The sequence below is a fragment of the Zeus faber genome (assembly GCF_960531495.2).
Source record: "Zeus faber genome assembly, chromosome: 14".
In the NCBI taxonomy this organism is placed as follows: domain Eukaryota; kingdom Metazoa; phylum Chordata; class Actinopteri; order Zeiformes; family Zeidae; genus Zeus; species Zeus faber.
In genome coordinates, this window is record NC_137200.1 from 19,799,473 (window position 1) to 19,813,853 (window position 14,381).

Here is a 14,381-nt window from a genome sequence, read left to right on the forward strand (position 1 = left end):
AAACAATGCAAAATAAATAAAGACCATTTTAAAGTTAACATACGGGTGTCAGAAATATTGTCCGATCAGGCCCGCAAATTAATTGTAAAATCACAACGCGCGAGTTTGTCGCTTGACGCTCAACGGGCCACTACCCTGGAAGAAAAGAACCTGGCCTGCGCATTTGAGTTTGAGACCCGTTGTTTAGAGATTACTGGGCAGGCACCCTCCCTCCTATTTTACATCTACAACCAACTGATGGTTGGGTGCTTTTTAGAGAGGGTTCGATATACAGTAAATACAGGACAAAGAAAGCGAGAAAATTGGAAAGACGGGACGGAAGGAGACGTTGGCGGTGAGCTTATCTCTGGCAGGGGTCGACTGGAGTGCAGTGATTGGCTGAAGCTCGGTGGTTGGGCGTGGACGGACCAGGCGAGTAATTCTGATTGGCCGTGGCCCGGTGGGTGGGCGTCGCCAGCCCGGGGGAGAGATTCAGATTGGCCCCGTGCGATGGGGATGAGCGGCAGGCGGGGCTGGAGGCCCGCGGACAGCCACAACAGTGCGAGGGCGAGTCGCATCCTCTGACGGGCGAGGAGGAAACTTGGGGTGAGGAGGAGGAGGAGGAGGGGGAGAAGCAGCGGTGGAGGGGGGAGGAGCACGGCGACATCAGGGGGCTGGTCTGGAGACGCCACAGCAGCTCCTCATTGTTCCGACTCAGGCGCTTCTTCTCCGTGCTCTCTTTCTCCACCGAGCCCTGGAGGTTGGTGTTCTCCTCCGACAGCTGCCTGCAGACGGCGGCATAGGGGGAAGAAAACACCACCGTTGGTCTACACAACCTCAGACAGGTGAGCGCAAAGTTTTTTTTTTATTTATCTCTACCGGCAAATATGACAGTATAAAGTATAAAGTCAGTTGGCCTCATCTAGAACAGGTAAGTAGCAGATATGTAGCAGATAGATATACTGTAAAGGTAAGAATGAGGTTCAGCGTTATTCGTATGTGTTATAACATAAGTGTAAGTGTTAGAAGTGTTTTAACATAACACTTACAGTGTAAGGACACTTATCACAAAACAACACTCATAAAATAACAACACCAATAACATAACGACGATTATAACAAAGCACTGATAACAAAACACTTATATCTTAACAACACTTATAACATAACACTTATAACATAACATTTATAACCCAACAACACTTATAACATAACACTTATAACATAACATTTATAACGCAACGACACTTATAACATAACAACAGCTATCACAAAACAACTTATAACAAAACACTTATAATGTGGCACTTATAACAAAACAACTTATATCGTAACAGCACTTATAACACAACACTTATAACACAACAACACTTATAACATAAAACTTATTACATAACACTTATTACATAACACTTGGGACATAACAGTTATCACAAAACAACACTTAAAACGTAGCACTTATAACGAAACAACACTTATATTGTAACAACACTTTGTTACAAGCTGAACGCCGCATGGGCTCCCCCTGGTTTGTCGTCCCCTGGTTGCTCGTCTTGCGGAGCAACCACTATGCGGTCTACAGAGCCCAACCCTCCTGTGTTTAAAACAACCATCCATGTTTGCCTGCAAACCAGAACTTCTCATTGTTATAACTCATTGTGCTGTCTGTGGAAATAGAGCAGCACTCTCAGTGACAGGTGGCCGTTTGGTGCCGTGTCGGGCACGTCATTTATTTGTTGAGCTTTTTCCTTGGATTACACGTTCAGTAAGATACGTTTCCATGAAATACGAAAAACGTTTCTGTGAGTAATTACCACTTCATGGCTTCTTTTTTTCCAACGCCTCGCTGGATCTTGACCACATCACTCGGTGGCACATTTCAGTAGTTTCGATTGGACGCGGTGACCAGGTTTTAGGGATGACTTTTTATTCAATTTTTCATTAATTCGGCAAAGTAATGCGGACCACAGATTTAAAATATCAATCGAAGAGATCCGCGGACATGTGAAGTTTTATAAATACACATGTAAAACGGTTGTTCGGTAACGTCGAAACACTACATTGACCGAGTCTACACCGCACACTGGAAACGGTCCGACTGGAAATTCTCAATCTCAATCTGTACATTTATAGTAAATAATATGATGACGTCATAAAGCACAAAGACTATTTAATGATTTTTAATGCCTAATGTTTGAATTTAAGATATGAAGACTGTGATCATGATGATGGCAATAACGTTATTACGTTTTTCATCCCTGTGTTTGTTTGCGTTGTTTTTTTTACAGCTGTATAAAAGCCAACATTCCTTAACTTATTGATGATGATGAAGACCATGACGATGACGATGTGAGTTACCTGGACAGCACGAGGTTCACTTCGATGCGAGCCTTTAGATCTTCATTCTGCTGCTGCAGCACCTGGACCTTCTCCTCCAGGAACACGTTCTTCTGAGCCTGCTCGAAGATTTAAACAGAGACACAGCGTGGCCTTCAACTCACAAAGCCGAGGGAGTCCGTGTGCGTGTGTGTGTGTGTGTGTGTGTGTGTGTGTGTGTGTGTGTGTGTGTGTGTGTGTGTGTATTGAGCCTACCACTCTCTCCAGGTCAGAGATCTTTTTCTCCTGTTGGTGGATCTGATGGTTCTTCATCTCCACAACCTCTTTTAGGCTCTTCAGATCCTCCTCGATGTGCTGATATGGAGCCAGGGCGTCCTGTTTTAACACACACACACACACACACACGTACACACCCACACACAGGGGGCTTAAGCTCATGAAAAAACACTATTAAAGAAAAAAAAAAAACATTAGTACTGTAAATTAAAAAAAAGTACAGCCTTCCCCAAGGTTTCATCACTTTCTTTAGGAAATTGAGGTTCAATTATTATGGACTTACAGCTTTTTTCAATACAATCTATATCCCATTTCGGAAACATCTGTGGGCCATGTGATGTGGACTGGAGTGTCAACATTTTAGTGAAGGCCCGGGTTGAAAATAGCGAACCTCTCCTTTAACTGCTGACGTGAACAACGGGGCGAAGTTACGGCTTAGCTTTCCAATTCTCTCCTAAAGGTATTTAGAGTGCAGACTTGATGAACATGTTGAATTCACTTGAATTAAGCTTTTCTTTCGCTGCGTTCAGTGTTACATTGATCATTGTGGAAAATGTCCAATTTCCAATTGAACAATTTTCACACTGATCATGCCCGTGTTCAGTGTGCAATTCAGCTAGCTGCAAATGAAACCACATTCAGTCAAGGACACTTTGCTATAGTTCAAACAATTTATTAACTCCAATCATACATCAATATGATATGCATTCAGTTCTGTTTGGCATAAAGGCTCCGCTGCAGTTTCTGCTCCCTTGCGGCTCAGGGCAAGCCTGCCCGAGCTGCGCAGGGAGCGCTGCCTAGCGCCCCCTACGGGTCACGGAGCCGGAGGAGGCGCCTTATTGAGTGGCAGAGTCGTGAGTGGTGCACGTCATCAGTCAGGTGACGGTCATGACTCAATGTGATGGTATTGGTGTGATGGTGGTAATTGTATCAGCCCTTCTCCACCAAGTGTCCCTCTGGGTTCGTACTGTGTGTGTAGGGCACATATGTCAAACTCAAAGCACAATTATATCCTGCCAGCCCGATTTGGATTTTATATGGACATTGGTCCATCTCCATATTAGTGATAAATTCATTTGCAAAAGCTCCTTAAGGATCGACTCAGTGAGGGAATCGCCGACTTACAAACTGGAAATAATTACTGAGGATTAAATGAATGTGGAAAAAATTGTCAAGGCATTTGGCATAATTCATAGTGAATGGGAACGTTCCATCTAAACAATTAGAGGTCAACTAAGGACAACGTTAGAAGTCAATTAATTTGGATTACTCAGGATTCGCATTGTAGGTCGTGAATTCAACTTATACAGTAACTGTCCTGCTTGACTGTGAAGACAGCAGATATCAGCAAATATCTACACAAACGCGCATATATATGTATATATATATATATATATAAACTGTATAAATGTGTATAAATATAGTTTGACACCCCTTGTGTAGGGCTAGTACTGTGTGTGTAAATGCACGTCTTACAAGTATTTGTTCATCTGTACTTCTTCTCAGAGCTTCTTCAAAGCGCTTGGCTTTCTCTCTGAGACTCTGGTTCTGAAATGTCAAAGTGTCCACTTGATCCTTAAACACACACAAACACACACACACACACACACACACACACACACACACACACACACACACACACACACACACACACACACACACACACACACACACACACACACACACACACACACACACACACACACACCTTAGGCATAAATATATGGCCCCATACGGTAGGGGGAAATGGTGTGCGGCTCAGTTTGAAGGACTGTGACGGGTTCAGACGCCACGTTTCAGTGCTGTGACGGCAGCGCAGAAAGGCAGCATCTGAACCCGTCACGCCACAGAGTGGTGAGACAGGCCTGGGCGATATATCGATATTGTGATATGAGACTTGGGATTTGGGTTCTCGTAATATCATGATATCCTTAAATACTGTCTTTGAATTCTGCACAACATTAAAGTCATAGTTTTACGAACTTCACAGACTGTTCATCAACGCCTCTACCTGCCTGGTCAGAATATCCACATTACTAATTGATTGTTCATCATGATTTATTGTGTGAAAATATCTCATGCAAGCAGCAATGGCCATTCCCAAGATATTGTTGCATTATTGATACGACTGAAATAAAATTACACTTTGATTTTGTCAATATCTCCCAGCCCTATTGTGAGGTGATGTGTCATGAATCCATACCTGCAGAGAAAGCCGGAGCTTCTCAAACTCTTCTTCCAGAATCATCTTCTGCTGCTCGTGGGCTTTCCTCAGATCTAATGGGACAGACCAAGGGCGCAGGGAATCAGAACCGTGCCGTCGTCATGGTGAGGCTCACGCTTTCACCGCGGTGTATCAACCCTCCCATACGCACCTCTCATGGTGCGGGCGTGCTCCTCGTGCAGCGTTCCCATGGTGATGTTATGCATGTCTCGGAGTTCCTGTATGGCCGCCTGATGAGTAACGGTCATCTCCTCCACCTATGGATGGATGCACACGCACGCACGCAAATCCTTACATCATTACATATTAAATCACGACATCGTTGCCCATGGTTTGGTAGCAGGGGCGTCGTTAGGGGTGGGCGTCCGGCCCTTCAGCCCCAAATGTTTTACGAAAAGCCCCCTGATCTAAAATAGCCCCGCAGGGCAGGGCCAGCTCTGCGCCCTGATCGCTCCCCCTCTGACGGCACCGACTGTGCCCACGGCGCGCCAGCGATGGGGTGCCCATGATTAGTGCTCCAAAAAAGTGTTTTTATTTTAGATGTAGGCCACTCTCTTTACCCCCTCAAATTCATTTGGAGTATATGAATAATATATATCATATGAATGTGATTCTATGAATGCCTGTATATGGATAAATAACATTATAACAACGCATTATGTTATTACATCAACACTTTGTAATAACTTGTCAAAATGTAACAAATTTGATCTTAATTGCATAATAACACACCCATTTTGGAATAAACATCTTGAAAAAATATGCAATAAGTTTTGCCACATTTTCTAATACAAATTTGGTAATGAGGTGGTTATTAAAAATTGCGGGGGTTACAATTTTTCATGATGAATAATTCAATTCATAATTCAGTGCATTATGTAATAACTAAAAAAAAATTGCTGTCTTCAATTATATCAAGTGTCACATATCAAGTGTCTTTACTACCTGATAAAATGTCACTTTGTTGTAACCTCCGCAATATGTATCAACCATTGCATCCTATAATGCATTATTAAAATGCGGCAAAACATATTACGTATTGCGGTGAAGTTGATGATAAGTGATGTTTATTACGAAATAAACCTCAAATGTATTACATTTTGCAAGTTATTAAAAAATGTGGTGTTTTACATAATGCGGCATTAGAACCATCTAAGAAAACACGTCAGTTTTCTCAGTTTTAAATGAAAAAGAAAAAAAAACGTAATGAAATTGATTTAAATAAAGTGAAAAAAAACCTCCGGCTCCCCACACCTGCCCCCACCTGTTCCTGTTGCTGCGTCCGCAGCTCCTCCACCTCGGAGCGGTGCTCCGCCCTCAGGTGCTCCGTCTCCGCCGAGTGGCACTTCCTAAGCCCCGCCTCCACCGCCGCCAGCTCCGCCTCCTGCTGCCGCTGGAGCTCCCGGAGCTCTCGTTCAAACACCGCCTCCAGCGCCGCCTTCTCGCCGTGGAGCCTCTCCCAGCGTGCCGAGCTGGACGCTGAGTAGGAAGCGGAGATCACGTAAGCATCACCGGACCGAAGCTCCGGTGCATTTCAAACCGTTCCATGGAATTGATCTTTCCGTCCTTCTGCGGGATCTCCACGTACCCAGTTCATCTGCGATCACTTTCATTTCCAGGGACAACTTGCTCTCCCTCTCCGCGGCGTTTTCATTCTGTGATGGCACCCAGCAGACGTGGCATTTAGGCCTTGGCAGATGTGAAGTAGGCATCTTAAAGGTTCAAGTTATTTCACTAGAGCTTCTTAGAAAGCGAAGATTTGTCAAATTTACCGGTGAACAAATTCACTCATCACCACAGTTCTGCAGCAGATGCAGCTTTTTGGCACTGAAAATACCGGACCTATCATCGACAGGATGTAACATTATTCAGCAGTCGAATTAGGCACAACCCCACCCTAACAACGATAACCTCCACTGAACCAGTGGTTCTCACTGTGGGGACCCCCAGGGGTCCAGAGGTTCCAGGGGGTCCCCAGCAAAAAGATTACTGCTTAAAAAACGTCACCACTATTTCATTTACGAGACATTAGCACCATTACATACATATTGCACAATAATGACTGTTCTGATAATAGTTAATAGTTATCTTCTTAACCATAGTACAGACGGGCGTGGACGCTTCGACAAAATCATATCTATCGATGAACATCTCTTCAGATTGGGATCCCAGAGACCAAATGTTGAGAATCACGGCACTAAACAATGGAGTCTCTCTTTATTCAGTTCACCGCCTTGATCAGACAAAGCATACCTCCATGGGAAATGAATATTCAAATGGCCAAACATTAAAATGCATATCTAAGTTACAGCAGAAGCAATTTGAACAGACAATTCTTACGGAGTTCACCTCCACCGGGAAGGGATACCGCAGGTGGCGACGGCTGGTTATGCCGCCGCCGCTAGAGGGAGCTAAGCACCTCTGAAACAGGCTGAACACGTTCTACTCTTCTTTGTTCGCGCCATGGCTGCAGTAATGGGCAGCCACAGTCAGGCTCACCATCAGCAGAAAATCTATTCGGGTTATCAGGCGTTACCTGTACTCATCAATCCCAAAAGCACAACCCAGACACGGAGGATCCTATCCAATCAAATGACTCACACTCACACACGTACACGCACTGACACACACACACACACACACAGAGACAACAGCATATATAGTACTTCACACTCTCTAGCCATATACCGCATATACAGGAATATATATACACACACACACACACACACACACACACACACATATATCTATATATTTATATATATATATATATATATATATATATATATATACACACATATATATAATATAAATATATGAGTGGCGGAGAGAAGGGTGTGTGTGCGCACAGTGAGTGACTATGTTCGTGTGTGTAAACTACAGTATGCGCTGCGAAGTTGGTACTGAACACATCTGAAAAACAGTCGGGAAATGGCATTGTGGGGAAAAGCAGCAGCCAAGGCGCCCCCAGGGAGCCCGCTGGATACAAAACAGACTTTAATCCTCGAGAGAAGAAAAAAAAAGGGAGGATGGAAACGTGCGCGGCTGCTTTTAAATGCGAGCGCACACTGCCGCCGCGCACAAGAGAAGTCCCAAAAACTTGGAACGTTGGATGCTTTTCTGATCAAGTCACGAAGGGGAAAATAAAATAGCGGAGTTATTCTCGGCCTTTAGGTAAAAACAAGACAAGCTGCCGTCGGGGGATGTAATGCGAAATGTCGTAAAAACCTTAAGACAGTAGTGCTGAGCGCTGATGATGAAGGCCTCCAGACCCAAGGTCGTCTTCCTCAGCTCCTCGCTCAGAGCTCTCAGCTGCCTCTCCTGCTGCTCACAGTGTCCCTGCAGCCGCTGCACCTACAACGGCAGGGAGAGCAGCGCAGAATAGAGCAGCAGAGAATAGAGTACAAGTCAATAGAGCGGAGCTGAGTAGCATAGAACGGAAGAGAGTAGAATGATGAAGAATAGCCTCATGTAGAATATAGTAGAGTGGAATAGTATAGAGTGGAATAGAGTAGCATGAAATATCATACAGCGGAATGGAGTAGAATAGAGCAGAATAGAGTAGAGTAGAGTAGCATAGAGTAGAATGAGGTAGAATAGCATAGAGTAGAATATAGTAGAGTATAATAGTATAGAGTGGAAAAGAATAGAGTGGAATAGAGTAGCATGAAATATCATACAGCAGAATAGAGTACAATAGAGCAGAATATCATAGCGTAGAATAGAATAGAATAGAGTAGCATAGAGTAGAATATAGTAGAGTGGAATAGTATAGAGTGTAATAAAGTAGCATGAAATATTCTACAGCAGAATAAAGTAGAATGGAGCAGAATAGCATGGGGTGGAATAGAATAGAGTAGAGTAGCATAGAGCAGAATAGAGTAGAACATAGTACAGTGGAATATGGTAGAATGGCGCAGAACAGCATAGAGCAGAACGGAGGGGAGTGCTACAAGGGTCCGGCCCATCTCACCTCCTCCCGTTGCTCCTTTTCCTGCTGCACCGTCTCCTTCTCCCTCTCCCTCCGCTGGGCCTCCTCCTTCTCCCTCTGCAGGCTCTCCTGCTGCTCCTGCTGCGGCCTGAAGGGGGCGACGCGGCGAGGGGAGCCGGCGGGAACGGAGCCCTGGACGGCCGCCGCCGGCCACTGCCGAGACTGGACTGGAGAGAGGTCAGGACAGAGGACGTTGGCGAGGGGGAAAAAAAAAGTCGTCTGCGCGAGTGTGCGCCGGGCTTTTGCGGCGCGGCGCACACTTCATCATTCGACGGCTCATCGGGATGCGGGAGTACGTTATTCATATATTCATTCGATGGAGTCGGCGACAGATCTATGACTTTCAACAATTTCTACGGTAAGCGTAGAAATTGCGCTCGCATAGGGGGGGGGGACACATCAATCTCTGGTGATTAAATTGATGGGTATTAATTCCAGGGGCGATTCGACCTGCCCCGCAGCTAATGAACATATTCGCCTGACGGATGAGGGAAGGAGCTAATTGAATTGTGTCTACTAGAGGAAGAGGGAGCCCGGGGGTGTTTATCCCGCTCCGCCGCTCCTTATGATGGACCGTCTACTCCCCCCGCGGTGACCCTGATCAACACCCGTTTTTTATCGAGGGGCGGAGGGAAAACGGGTGATGTATAGGCAACACCACGACATAAAAACGCCACTTCCGACAAGGAGGGCTGACAAACTGCATCGTGTGCAGCTCGGTCGGGGTGGCGCTCGCGTGTAGGCAAGCGTTTGAATTTGGATGTTTTGTGAGCGTGGTTGTGCTGGGAACGGCCCCGTGTTGATAAAGCAAGTCATTTCCTTTAATCAGCCTCTCTCGGGAGACTGCCGCCATTTGCCCGCAGTTGACACACACACACACGCAAGCTGGCGGCGCTGATTAACCCGCCTGTGTGTCACTGTCTCGCGCGGCGCCGCTACGCGCTCGCACATGGAGTCACACTTGAGCGTCGCACCGATCTTATACAGCGCTCTCGGCCGAGCGAGATCCTTTTCCGGCTCAGGTCAGCGCACGGAGACACAAGAGGTGTTTTGCCACCGGCCTCCCTAAACTATCACCCAATGCCTGCTGAGCCGTGCGGAGAGGTCTCCATGACAACACGGGGGGGGGGGCTCCCAGGTAATGAATGAGGGATTGGTCTGGACAAGGGGAGGGGTAGGACGAAGGGGGGTCTCGGCTACGGGTGAAGGAGGTTCGGTAGGAACGGGGGGGGGGATGGTAGCTGAGGGACCAAAGGGTCAAAGAGAGAAAGCCAACGGGGATTGGTTTGGAGAGAGACACACACTGCATATTATTTGATTTACCATAAAGGTTAGAGAGAATGGACATATTTAAATGAGTTGGCACGCTGAGGCAGCGTGCAGGCGATGACGGGATGTGTGAAAGTAATGAGGACAGGATAGTGATGTGGGGAGGAGGAGCGAGAGGGGGCGATGGCGGCGTCTGGGGGTGATGATGAGGGAGCGGGGGTGCATGTGTGCATGTTTGTACATCTTCTTCCCCTTCTCCTCGGGTTTTCACGGGGTGAACACCGTACGGGGCCGGCCGAACGGTCTCGTGCCCGCAGAGCGCCGTCCTCCGACGCCGCTCTGCGCGCCCCACTTTGGAGGCCCGCTTTTTGGTGGGTGGTGGCAGTCGCTGCACCGGTGAGGGGTATAACTCATGTCGTCATGTTGCGCGACACCATGCCACGGTGCCCGTATCTGAGTCTGGCTCCTCCACGAGCCCGTACCATCCTCTTCGTGCGCCATTCCCATCGGTGAATGTCCAACCCGGCTCAAAGGACCAAATCTGGGGAGTGTCTCGAACTTGCGCTCTTCTTCTTCTTCTTCTTCTGCTTTTGCTTCTTCTCGGGATTTTACGACGCTGTGCATCCTGTGCTGTTGCATTAGCGCCCTCCTACTGCTGTTTTAGCATTCTCACTTCTTCCGCATGTGGGTTTGTGTGTGTGTCACACTCACTCTCTTCCTCTTCTTCGTCTTCTTGTTGTTCCTGTTCTTCTTGTTCTTCTTCGTCCTCTTCTTCTACTTGTGTTTTAACGACGGCTTGCATCCAAGTGTAACATTGCATTACCGCCATCTTCCGTTACTAAATGCCATATCCTGTGTGTGTGTGTGTGTGTGTGTGTGTGTGTGTGTGTGTGTGTGTGTGTGTGTGTGTGTGTGTGTGTGTGTGTGTGTGTGTGTGTGTGTGTGTGTGTGTGTGTGTGTGTGTGTGTGTGTGTGTGTGTGTGTGTGTGTGTGTGTGTGTGTGTGTGTGTGTGTGTGTGTCTGTGTCTGTGTGTGTGTGTCTGTCTGTGTGTCTGTGTGTTTGTGTGTGTGTGTCTGTGTGTGTGTCGCCGGGGCTGGTGGAGGGAACGAATGCTCAGCTTTATAGGGGGAGATTGTGACATCACAAAGGACATGACGTGATGAAGCCCCCCCCCCCCCCCCCCGGGTTGCCGTGGCAACCTCGTAGAACAGCTCTAAATAGGGCTGTCAACAAGTCAAAGATACGCAGTCTAACTTCTTTCTTTCTTTCTTTCGCTCCCGTTACAACCTCTCTTAACCCCTGATACTCATTGGAGCCTTTTCTGCTGTGTGTGTGTGTGTGTGTGTGTGTGTGTGTGTGTGTGTGTGTGTAAATGTAAAAAATACAAAGACAAGACAAGACAACAGACGGACAACAACCCTAGGAGTTCGATGGGAGAGACACGGATATGGGTTATGGGGTAGAGGATACAACAAGGGAGAGTTAATACCACCAAGTAGTATGTGTGTGTTTATGTGTGTGTGTGTGTGTGTTTGTGTGTGTGTGTGTGTGTGTGTGTGTGTGTGTGTGTGTGTGTGTGTGTACGTATGTGTGTATGTGGGGGAACAGGGTATGTGGTCAAGCAAAGGCAAGAAAGGGGGCAATCTTCAATGAGCTGAGAAGATTGTTCCAGCCCCCGGGTCCTAAAGACCGACGAGGGAAAACAACGGCCGAGTTGCACCACTGGAAGGAAGAACAAGAGGAAATTTGTATCTGCAACAGGACGGGCGGCGGCAAGCAGGGGAGCAGGGCTGGGTTAGTCCTGGGACAAAGGAAGGAAGGAAGGAAGGAAGGAAGGAAGGAAGGAAGGCGATATGAACCTGCGGAGAGAACGAGAGGTATGACATTGACGACGCTTAGGAATAGGTTCTAGCAAAGCTGAAGACCAGGTGGATTGCGGGACACTGCTGAGAGCGAGAGAGAGAGAGAGAGAGAGAGAGAGAGAGCGAGAGAGAAAAGGTCTGTTGGCCATGCAGGGTAGACTAGCAGGAGAGAGTCGTAGTGTCCTATTCAGACGAACAGGCAACTGAACAACTGGGCTGGTTGAGTATGAATGAGCAACCAGCCATTCTCTACGCTGCACGCGTAGTGGCCGTCCAGGGAGTGACGTGAAGTTGGTCGCGTTTTCCCGAGCTGTTTACCAAGTCGCATGTTGCCAGAGTCGTCACAGGGGTGACCAGACGACCATGTGGACATGTCACCCAGAAATGTAAGGAAGCCTGCCAACCTGTGTGCGACAGGGGGGGTGGGGAAGTAGAGCAAAGTTGAGTGTCATCAGCATCGGGTGAAAATATTCAGACCTGACGGTGGAAGTGAACCACACCGAGCCACGGTGCGAGAGGCAGGTGGAGCTGTGGAAGTGTGAAAGCGTGAGGAGCTTCCTGTTAGGATGTGGTTAGGGCAGAGGAGGATATCATGTGATAATAGAAGTATTCATTATAAATGAAACCTCCAAGCGCCTGGGGAGAGAGATACCGATTCAAGGTCACAGATCCCGGAAGGCGGACTAAAACATCTTGAATCTTGGAATCTTGAACTATGGTTTGCGAGAACATTTCAGGACTAACTCAACTGAAGCTGGGTGATACGATGAAGGATCTTTAAGACAGTGTTGTACAACAAACCGAGTTAGTCAATGCTGGTTTAGCGTCCAAATGGGAGGCGGGAAAGAGCGGTCAATGAGCGGAGGTGGAAAATCCAGGTTCATAAAGCAAAGCAGGCGGCGAAGCAGGTAGGGTGGGCGGGCCTGGCTGGTTGAACAGGCCGGCCAAATAAGGGCGAGGAAGCGCGTGGCGCCGTCAAGTTGTCCGACAGAACTAGCCACGCCTCGTTAAAGAGCTGTTTTGGAGATTAGTTTGATGATTAAGTCCCACGAAATATTTAAACCCTTTCAACATCAGCCTATTTATATTCACCGCATCATTCAAAACCCCTGGATCACGTCTGTTTTCAAATGCACAAAAAATTGGAATGATTAAAGGTTCATCGCTTTCACTTTCGGTTTCAATATCGTTTCAATCAGAGGGTGGCAGATCCTAGCGAACAAACTAATTTTTTTATTAACTGTTGTTTTTTTTTTGCCATACATGTTTTTACAATTGATGAATGTAAACAAATAAAACAATGACAGTACAAAAATATTACATATACTATATATCTTTTCACATATTTTTGGTATAGCCAGGGAGCCACGGGAGCAGGAGCCTTGCCCACCCCCGAACTAATCGACTGTATCAGTGCATGGGTGAGGCAAAGACCTGGCAGCACTTTTTTTTGTGTCCGGACCTGAAATGATCCACCTCCACCTGTCAACGAGGAGGCGTGGGCGGAAGCTGCAGCGTAGGGGAACAGGGAGTGGTTACAATGAATGAGCGTACAAAGATGAATCAGTGAAGCAGCATGTGTTTTACTATGTATTAGAAGTCCCAACATGTGTGACAGAGACATACCTGGGGACTGGGGTTTGGGCGGCACCACCGCCAGCCTCTTGGGGGAGGAGGGGAGAGAGCGCGTGACCTCTGAACTCCGCTGGAACTCCTTCCGACAAACTGTCAATCAAAAAAAACAAACACGCCTCAAGATTGGGGGGGAAAAATAACAAATGCAGAAATCGCATCTCCGTCGACTTCTGCGAGCTTTTGCTTTTTCGGGATAATCTTTTCTAGATCTCTCGGGGTTTCTCACTCCCCGTTCGGAGGCTGTCTCGGGGAGAGCGCGTCGAAAGCCGACCACGTCAGAAAGGTTCGCGCCTGCGCTCGCCGCCTCGACACGTTTGGATGCCTGTCTTGTCGCAGAGCGGTTGGGTTTGCGGGCGTCGGAAAACCGGGCTCGGCTCGAAAGACGATCAATGAGAAATTGTATTACCCCCGGGGATGAGGACGGGGGTGACGACGAGAGAGAGAGAGAGAGAGAGAGAAAGAGAGAGAGAGAGAGAGTGAGAGGGGCGGGGCAGTTTATGGAGAGAAGAGAGCAACGTCGAATGTGTTTCTCTGGGAAAATTTTTTTGCAGGGGGTTGTGTGGCAGACGGAAGACAGAGCGGCTTGAGGAGAAACTAATTATATCGGTAATGGAAAAGAAGCCTCTGATCCTGAACAAATCCCATGACGTGAACTGCACAGCGGTACCACGGCGCAGAGTCATTGTGTGTGTGTGTGTGTGTACGTACGCGCGCGCGCACAGTTATGTGTGTGAAAGCACCCGCGTGTCTCAGAGCGACTCATTAACATCGCACCCTATGCAGCCCCTGCAAAAACCACACACACAC

General features: G+C 47.3%; 1 protein-coding gene across 1 annotated transcript in view; it reads right to left on the minus strand.

Moving 5' to 3' along the window:
• Positions 1-340: 340 nt before the first annotated feature.
• Positions 341-14,381, minus strand: part of mtus2a (microtubule associated tumor suppressor candidate 2a) — a gene marked incomplete at both ends in the record, with an annotated part of 42,360 nt that continues 28,319 nt past the window's right edge. Inside the window, 12 exons of the mRNA XM_080013505.1 lie at positions 341-764; positions 2,338-2,438; positions 2,572-2,691; positions 4,069-4,167; positions 4,796-4,869; positions 4,968-5,073; positions 6,081-6,295; positions 6,405-6,471; positions 8,045-8,170; positions 10,364-10,464; positions 13,422-13,448; positions 13,566-13,664. Coding sequence (XP_079869631.1) covers positions 341-764; positions 2,338-2,438; positions 2,572-2,691; positions 4,069-4,167; positions 4,796-4,869; positions 4,968-5,073; positions 6,081-6,295; positions 6,405-6,471; positions 8,045-8,170; positions 10,364-10,464; positions 13,422-13,448; positions 13,566-13,664 — 1,559 coding nt within the window. The remainder of the gene's footprint in view (positions 765-2,337; positions 2,439-2,571; positions 2,692-4,068; positions 4,168-4,795; positions 4,870-4,967; positions 5,074-6,080; positions 6,296-6,404; positions 6,472-8,044; positions 8,171-10,363; positions 10,465-13,421; positions 13,449-13,565; positions 13,665-14,381) is intronic.